Source organism: Meriones unguiculatus, chromosome 3, assembly GCF_030254825.1.
Source record: "Meriones unguiculatus strain TT.TT164.6M chromosome 3, Bangor_MerUng_6.1, whole genome shotgun sequence".
NCBI lineage: Eukaryota > Metazoa > Chordata > Mammalia > Rodentia > Muridae > Meriones > Meriones unguiculatus.
The window spans coordinates 179,588,488-179,597,786 of record NC_083351.1 but is presented as its reverse complement, the minus strand read 5'-3'; the positions used below and the strand labels follow the sequence as shown (position 1 = coordinate 179,597,786).

Sequence of the window (9,299 nt, the reverse complement as noted above, 5' to 3'; positions counted from 1 at the left end):
AGCATGAGAAACAAGTAGAAGCTCTCCCACACTCATACCCAGGCCAGCTCACCTGCAACCCCTGAAACCAGGGCCAGCTCCACCGTGCTTGCTGGGCAGTATGTGGGGCCAGCTCTCCAGAGTTCTGCAGCTGCCTGCGGTGGCATCAGCTCTCCTGCTCCTATGCCCCCAGGGCCAGCTCTTCCATGATATCCAGGAGAGGGCTAGGGCCAGTTCTGCACAACCCTCAGACATCAACATGTCCCCAGATGGCAGCCCAGACCAGGACCCCATCACCATGGTCCCAGGTGGAATCAGGCTACTCACATTAGGCTGTTCCTCACTACCGTCAAGTCCCCAGTTCTGCCTCTCTGCATTGTGCCCACACCCTTGTGTCTCTTTTATTTCTCCACCACTTACTTGCTCCTCTTAGTGGCACCTGGGTCTCTTGAGTGTCTAGGGTTCTCAGGAGGGTCTCAGGAGTGCTTTGGCACACCTTAGTGCTATGGCAGTGGGGTTGTCTCGGGCACAGTCTGCCTTCCCAGGCCCACACAGAGCTGGACTGGTGCTCCTCAGAGGCCAGCCACTAAGGTTTGTCTGGCTTACAGTTTGGGGGTTCATCTCTCACTCATCCCACAGGGTCGAGCTGGTGTCATCTCAGGCTAGCTCTCTTGTCCAGGCTTCCTGGCTGATAATTCTGCTTTTAATGGAAAATTCTTGTTAACTGAGATGGAGAACAGAATATATATAATGCTAATAGTAGAAAACAGGTGGCTGAAAAAGAAAAAAATTGATAGTGTAAAATTTCAGACAAGACTAAGCATATGATAAAAGCATTAAAAGGACAGCCACATTATGATGGAATCCAGCTTACTGATATCTGAATGATGCTTGGAATTAAGGGAGGGTGTGGCTAATGGCTTCCATTTTCTCCATTGTGATCTCACCAATGCTCTTGTATTTCCTCTTACTTATTCATGGTAAATGCCATGCAGAGCTATTTCAGAGAGCAGCTGTGGCCAGTAATTGAGGGCTGTTTTTCATGTTATGCTTATATTTACCTCTGGAGTTATTAACAAAATTTAACCCCAAATTCCACCCTCTGCATGCAGCATTCACACTCACCAACAAACAGAAGTCTGTGGGATAAAACCAAAAGTCATGGAAAATGATGAATAGGCAAAAATTTTATTTGCAAGCTCTTCAAAGATTATTACAAACACAAACTTTCCTCCTAAAAGTGTCCCCAGTTAAATCAAAGGCACATCACCCCAATAAAATACTTGGGACATGAATGTTTGTTATCATACTTTCACACTGTTTTTTACCAATTGCAATGTTCTGAATGTAGATCACATTTTAAACATTTTTTAAAGGCATAAGCACATTTTTAAAAGCTACAAACACAATTATAAATTGTAAGTACTGGAACTACAGGAAGATCTAACCACTTCGTACAGGACGGGCACCCTAACATACATTAATCTTTCAGTTTGCTAAGGAGCAGAGCCCTCAGGCTTTCTGTCCCATGAGACCATCTGCTCAGTGAGAAGTGAGAAAGCTGTCCTTTACAAAATCAGGGTAACAGCTTTTCCCCGGTTTCATACTTTGTTTCACCTAGTAATTGTAAATTCTTATGAACAAATTTTATTAGAGTATAAAAATGTTAGGAAAATTACAAATACTCAGTTTTTTAAGAGAAAATGTTTCCCTCCTAAAATGCAGACACCCAGTAAAGAAGACATGCCTGTACCCCAGGCACAGCGGCACAGGTCTCAGGCGGGAAGAGATGCAGCTAGTATATTCGGTGGTGAGGTTAAAGAACAAAACAAAGCGTGGATTTCTGTGGACTTTTGGCGCTAGCACTGGCTCTTGAAAATGGTTTTTGTGGGACTTGGCAGCAGTCATCCATCACTCTTCGCACAAAAGCTTCCTCAGCGAACTTCCCTGTTGGAGAGAGTTTGATTGGTTTTCACTTCAGTGACATTTACTTGTCAAGTAACTTCTGCATTTCATAGGACACCTAATACTCACAGAGTAGAAAATAACCTGGGAATACAATAAACAAGGTAAGCCGCGTCTGGGACACTCAGCTCAAGGCAGTGTTTTGTAGAACTGCTCTGTGATGTGAGACAGTCTTACTTCCCCAAGGCATGCTCCCTTTACTATGGAAATTATGCCCATCACAGAACCAGTTCCTCAACGCGAACAATTTCCTTTTACAAGTACGTGCAAACGACGACCGTTTACTGTGTAAACACAAAATTTGAAATCGTCCAGGACTAATAATCCTTGTCATCTTAAAAATAATATGGAGTTACACAGGGGTGGGGACTTCCCATGATGGGCAGCTGAGCTACACTCCCAATCCTTTCCTTTGAGACAGTCTTACTGACTTAGCCAGGTTGCTCTTGAACTCACACGGTTTTAACTTATTTCTGAATATCAGTGCTCTATCTGCACGTACACCTGCAGGCCAGAAGAGGGCACAGATCTCACTACAGATGGTTGTGAGCCACCATGTGGGTGCTGGGAATTGCACTCAGGACCTCTGCAAGAGCACATGGTGCTCGGAGCCCCTGCGCCATCTCTCCAGCCCATTGGTGGAGAAGCGGGGAGTGCGCCACCTGAGCACATGCACACCTGCAGCTTGCCCTGCCCTGCGTGCTGTGCTCTCCCTGCGAGTGGACAAGACCTGTGTTTTAACGCTTTTCATGAAGAGGGTGCTCTGGTGAATCTTCCCAAACAGAAGTGTTTGCAGCACTGCGGTGCAGGGGCAGCTGAAGGAAGCACTGGTGTTGCTGTCAGGAGGCAAACAGGGCGGCTTGCCAGCCACAGGGTAGAATGCTGCCTCTCAGAACACCGGGAGGCTGTGATGCTACCCAATCATTTCAAGATCCACTTTCTAAGAAAGTCTGAGATTCTGCTGGTCATTCCAAAATAGACCTAATATACACATACTAATTTTTCATGTCAACAGGTATGGAACAAATATTTTCCTGATGCTGGCGTTCCAGGATAAACATTTCTAAAAGTCCACAGCTCTTGACTCACACGTCATTCTGAATCTGTTGGGAATGGGGTAACATCTGGATTAAGCCATTTCAAAACTGGGAGTTGGAGTGTAGTTTTCTTGTTTAAGTATATATGTTTTAAGTATATAATTTACAAACGTGAGTAGCTCTCAGCCGCCATGCGGGGGAGGGACAGAGAGAGAGAGAGAGAGAGAGAGAGAGGTACACATACACAGAGAAAGAGAGGGAGGGAGAGGAGAGGAAAAAAAAGAGGAAGAGAGAGGGGAACCAAAATGTCTGGATTTTATAGTGAAGGGGAAGGAGAAGCCTCCCCCTTAGTTTTTTTATTCTGACTGAGTCTCTTTCTGTTGCATCCTGGGTCTCATTCCTGTCATGCTTGTGACTGCACCATACTGTGAATTCTTGTTTATTTGAAGGTTCCTGTTCATGTTTCATCTTCTTGCCTCTCTCTGATTTGTGCATGCTCTAAATGCTGACTTTTTATGCAGTTGGTTTATGTTTAGTTTAACTCTTGAAGTTGCACTTCCTTCTATAGAAATGCTTGAAATTTGCATTTTTCCCCAAAGGCTTTAAACATCATTTTCTTTCTTTCTTTCTTTTTCTTTTTTTTTAGGTTTTTCAAGACAGGTTTTTTTGTTTTGTTTCTCTGTAGCCCTGACTGTCCTGGAACTCATTCTATAAACCAGGCTGGCCTTGAACTCAGAAATGCATCTGCCTCTGCCTCCTGAGTGCAAGGAATAAAGGCGTGTGCCACTACCACCCAGCTTAAACTTCATTCTTTTTTAAAAATATTTATTTATGTATGTGTTTTCATGTACATGAGTGCTCTATCTGCATGTATACCTGCACGCTAGGAAGCGGGCATCAGATCCAATTAGAGATGGTTGTGAGACACTATGTAGTTGCCTGGAATTGAACTCAGGACCTCTTGAAAAGCAGCCAGTGCTCTTAACCACTGAGCCATCTCTCCAGTCCTTAAACTTCATTCTTATTTACTATAAATCATTTCAAACTTCTTTAAAATGTGGAAATATAAGATCTCAATGCAAAACACTCAAACTCATACCCGTCTAATTAATAAATCACCAAAAGGTGTTATCAACTGTTAAAACACCTTTAGCCCTACTCACACACACACACACACAGTAGCTACATTACTTTATCTTCCATTGAAAGAGAGATATGTGGCAGGTGGGGGGGAGCACTTTAGTCCCAGCACTCAGGAGACAGAGGCAGGTGGAAATCTGTGAGTTCAAGGCCAGCAAGTTTGCGGACAGCCAGGCCTACCCAGAGAAACCCTGCCTCAAAAAGCAAACCAAACAGAGCTATTTAGGGAGCATCTAGAGAGAAACCATAGCCCGAGGTAGACACAAGTCAGCTCCTCCTTAGTCCCAAGAGATGCAAGTCAGTTGCTAACACCAAATAGCAAATCACAACTCCGGGATGTAAGGGCAGAGAGGGAATTACGGTCAGGAAACACTGCCAGTTAAAGAGCTCGTGTGCATATGACAGCAGTATGTCACATGGTGCCGGAGAGAACAGAGCTTCTCTTAGCTAGACCCCTTCCACTGCAGGGAAGCCACAGCCCGGAATCACCCAGCAGGCAGCGGTAGCATTTTGACAGACTTTTTAAATCTCTGTAGCCCAAGCTCCCTGCAAACACTACGGCCCCAAGCCGACAGGGCGCAGCCTAACTCACCGGTCTTCAAAGCAGAGCGCAGGATCTGTGCTCCCGGAAGGGGTTGCTCCCAGCAGGAACACCAAGCAGCAGGGCGTCTTTGCAAGCATTCTGTATGCAGTACTGCTGAAGCTCCGCGGCGGCCTGGGAGACCTGAGGAAAGCACAGTGGGGCACGGCTCACAGCAGGCCGGCGGCCCCCCAGCCTACAGTGGGACACCCAGCTCACAGCCAGGCCGCCGCCCCCTCCCCAGCCTACCGTGGGACACCCCGCTCACAGCAGGCCGGTGGGCCCCAGCCTACTGTGGGACACCCCGCTCACAGCAGGCCGGCGGGCCCCAGCCTACCGTGGGACACCCCGCTCACAGCAGGCCGGCGGGCCCCAGCCTACTGTGGGACATAGCTCACAGCAGGCCGGCGGGCCCCAGCCTACTGTGGGACACCCCGCTCACAGCCAGGCCGCCGCCCCCCAGCCTACTGTGGGACACCCCACTCAGCAGGCCGGCGGCCCCACAGCCTACAGTGGGACACCCAGCTCACAGCAGGCTGGCGGGCCCCAGCCTACCGTGGGACATAGCTCACAGCCAGGCCAGCGGCCCTCTCCCCTCAACAGCCTGAGGCAGAACCCCATCATTATCAGCTCTACGCTCACTCCAGTCACTCATTCCCAGGAGGAAAGACTGTACTGCCTGTGACTGAGCTTGATACCTTTGGATTGCTTTAACAAAGGAAAGGCTCTAACTGATACATTGAGAATTCTAGTTTGAGACCGAATTGGTAAAGAAATGGCTCATTCTCATGTTCCCAGTACAAACATGTAAAACATGTCCTGATAATCTACATTTGCCATGTGAACAATTTGCTTTGTCCAGTCTGTGCCAGCAAGTGACAGAATTACTCTACTATGCTTTCAGAAAGCTCAGTTTGCTGGTTAAAGCTGTGTTCTCTGCAGCTGAGGGGGGGGGGGCTCGGAGACAGAATGCTTGCTTGCACAAGTGGGCCCTGGAGTCAGTCCGTAGCACAAAACACAAGAATAATAATACTACTTGATAATAGCCACTATCATAATAGTAAACAAAACCAGGGCAGTTATGTATTGGCCATGGGTTTATATGTTGAAATATAATCTCCACTCTGACAGGTGGAAACTTGTTTATGTGTTTTATATATGCAAGTATTTTGCCTGCATATACACCTGCACCCCAGGAGAGGGCACTGGATTCCACGAGACAACAGTTGTGAGCCACTGTGTTGTTGCTGCGAACGGAGGAACTCAGGACCTCAGGAAGAAGAGCCAGTGCTCTTAACCACTGAGCCATCTCTCCAGCCCAAGAGGGTAGAAACTTAAAACCATCACATGTGTTTGCTTCAAGGCTCATCTTTGGGGGGAGTTTGGCATTAAAGTCATCAGGGTGGGGGCCCCTGACTAAATACTGGAGGCGCTATCTGGAGGAGGCCAGAGCGGGACAGACACAGGCATGCGTGCTCCCTGCCTCCCATCATGAAAACCCCTGTGCTGCCTTGGCAAGTGGCTAGCTAAAAAGGGCCCCATCAGATGCAACCCCTCTAGAGCGTGGACCCTTCAGAAACATAGCTAAAAGAAACTTGTCTTCTTTACATTACTCTGTCTGTGGTGCTTAGCAATTAGCAACAGAAAACAGACTAATAAAGTTGTGTTACGTCTGCCTGCCATATGCTTACAGTTGCTACCAAGCTTCGGAAAGGCCTTACAGATTTTAGTGCTAAAATTTTTAATTGGTAGTATATAAAGTACAATATGACCAGACTAATGTTTAAGCTCATTTTTTCCATCAATTGAAACTCAGTGGTTTCACATTAATTATAACTGGAATGAATAGCTTTATGTAAGCTTCTGACTTTCAGAGAAATGCGAAACCAGTCATGCCCCTGCTTACTGTGTGTCCGGGAACTGGGTGAACTGGAGAAAGGGGAACCAGACCCCAGCATAAAGACCATGGCAGTAACAGTAAAGAAGGGGACAAGCCAGCGAGGTCAGCCAGTCCCCTCAGCGGGGTCCGGGGAGAGACTGTGTGGGAGAGAACAAAGCTCAAACCCTGTCCGCTGTCTCCTGCCAGGGAGGCTGGGTTGTCCCTGGGTTATCTGACTCCCGTCTCCAGAGGAAGAGTCCTTGAGACAGCCCTGGGACAGGATGGTCCAAGTGCGCCAAGAGCTTCCAGGGCTGAGCCCTGAAATGAAGCTGACTACCCTCTGGCATGCGACTCCCTGTGAGTGCTGCCTGCATGCCCTGCTTCCGTTATCATCCACGATCCTTTTTCAAGTGTAGGAAGTCTCTTCCCTCAGTAATGTCCACAGGGTGCGCGGGCATTAGATCCAGTTCTTCCAGGTCTGATGCCCAATGATATCGAACGCTTGAGCAACTCTAGTTTTGTTCCCTACAGTCTCTCCTCGGCCTGATTCTCTGCCAGGAGCTCCAGCCAACACCCATAACTGCCCCAGGCGGGAAGGTGCGGCCCACCTTCAGCCATCGGGGTGCAGCTTTCTTCTCTGGCGCCGAGCGGAACACTAGCTGTCGCTGCTCCCTGTATGTCACCACCACCAGCGCTGACTGCACGCCCTCTATCCAGTCTGGGTTCAGCCTTTTCCAGCCAGGCTTCCAGCTGCTCGGCCTCGGAGCCCACCCCTCCTCTCCCGAGTACCTCCTGCCCACCGCCACTTGGATCAAACTCCCTCAGATTCCTCGGCGACCAGATGCCGGGAGGAAAAAGGAACCACAGGCCTCCTAGGTCCGCGTTCAGGGTGTGACTGCTCGGCCGGTGAGCTCCGCTGTGGCCGGCCAGCACTTCCTCCGCCCTTTGCTAGTTCCCGGTCCTCTGTCCTGGTCGAAAACTCAGCTTCCTGTTTCTCAAGCCTGCCGCCACCAAGCCCAGTAATCCACAGTCTGAGGCAACTTCACCTCCCACCGTCCCGGAAGAGCGCACCCCAGACCCGTGTCCCCTCTGCATTCACCTTGCCGCCACTGGTTTCTTTCCTTGACGAAACAACGACAAAATAAATAAATCCTTCCATCAACCCCAAACCCTCTTTATTTTCCGGGTAAAAAAGGAAGCTAGTTCCTCTTTAGAAGTGGGCATCTTTCTAACTTGGGCCTCTTGCAAAACCCAGAGCCTGCTTCCACCACACCTTATTGAAACCATCCGTTCCTTTACCCTGTAAACCTGGTTATCTGAAATCATTGTTTACTGGTTAGTTTACAGTATCCGCCCGAATCCCCTTTTCCTTGGAGTGGACACCACTGAGGAAACTGACTGGCACGCCTTCCCACACACAGCGAATCACCTCAGCTGGCAATCACACATTCAGCCCACGGAGTAAACACTGGCTGTGTTCGTGTTTTAGCTCACGGGTGCCTGTCTGCCTGTCTGTCTGTCTGTGCACCGTGCCTGGTGCCTGAGGAGGCCAGAAGAGGCGTCGGGTCCCTTGAAACTGAAGTTACAGAAGCTTGTGAGCTACCACATGTGTGTGCCGGGAACTGAACCTGGGTCCTCCAAAACGGCTCTTCACCGCGGCACCTTCTCTCCAGCTCTATCACTCACTTGTTTGTCTGACAATCCCTCCCACATCTTTGTCTTCTGATGTACCCGGGGGCCGCTCTTTGTCTATTTCACATTCGTACATTTTAGTGGCCTCTTTCGGCCTTGCGCCGAGGGCTTCCGAGCACACCGCGAAGTCTCTCCTGGATGTCTCCCACAGATCAGAACCGAACTCTGCTCCCCAAACTCTCCTGTCGGCCCCCGCTCGGCGGTGGCGGCGAGGAAGGCCGAGCATCCTCCTCCCGCCTCGCTCTCCCGTTCCCTCAGCGGCCCCGGCCCCGGCCGCCAGCGTGTCGCCGGCTCGGCGCTGACACGCCCACGGGGCCCTCGGACCTGGGCCGCGTCGCCGGGAGCGGCCGTGGGGGCCGGCGCCGGCCTGGGGACCCGCCCCGCCGCCCCCGCCGCGCGGTGGGCCCCGAGCGCCGCCCCGGGCCGCGGGCTGGCGCGGGCCCCGAGGCCCCGGCGCGCGGACGCTCACCTTGATCCGCTCCACGCCGGCCTCCAGCTTGAGCTGCTCCACCAAGCGCTGCAGGGCGCTCACGCTGGCCCCGGAAGACATGGCGGCGAAGGCTGCGTGCGGCGGCCCGGCTGGGCGGAACCGCGGCCGAGCGGGGCGCCGCCCCGGGGCGGGGAAGCCGCCGCGCCCGCCCCGCCGCGCCCGCCCGCCTCCCGGCGAGCCCGCCCAGGTGGCGCCTGCGCCGCGCAGGAAAGAGCAAGTGATGCTCGTTTCTGCGTGGACAGCCTTTCTCGGGCGTCGAAGAAAACCCGCGCTTTCGTTCCACCCCGCTAGACAACTCAGCCCCCAAAATACCGTGTTCTTACGCTTGTGGGGGAGCCGGTAGACGCCACAAACGGAGGCTGGCTTGTATTGGACACCAGCCTTCCCTTAATGGCTGCTTAAAAAGGATTTGTTGCTGAAGTACCCTATTTCCCGGCTGCTGAGTCTTCTCTGGACCTAAGACACATCCAGGACAAGGTCACGCACAAAAATACACCCATAGTCAGTCTTCAGTGAGGTTTTCTTTTTTCTTTTTTT

General features: G+C 50.8%; 1 protein-coding gene across 1 annotated transcript; it reads right to left on the bottom strand.

The window, feature by feature from the left end:
* Positions 1-1,151: 1,151 nt before the first annotated feature.
* On the bottom strand, positions 1,152-8,895 carry Gng10 (G protein subunit gamma 10). Its single transcript, XM_021651807.2, has 3 exons — positions 8,742-8,895; positions 4,714-4,845; positions 1,152-1,926 (listed from the first exon to the last, which is right to left on the bottom strand). Exons 1-2 carry the CDS (start codon positions 8,820-8,822, stop codon positions 4,720-4,722), a joined length of 207 nt encoding a protein of 68 aa, XP_021507482.1. The 5' UTR covers positions 8,823-8,895; the 3' UTR covers positions 1,152-1,926; positions 4,714-4,719.
* Between the last annotated feature and the right edge of the window lie 404 nt (positions 8,896-9,299).

Coding starts and splice junctions, on each gene's coding strand:
- Gng10 (XM_021651807.2), bottom strand. CDS start 8,822: ATGTCTTCCGGGGCCAGCGTGAGCGCCCTGCAGCGCTTGGTGGAGCAG. Junction 4,846..8,741: donor CCGGCGTGGAGCGGATCAAG/GTGAGCGTCCGC, acceptor TGCTTTCCTCAG/GTCTCCCAGGCCGCCGCGGA.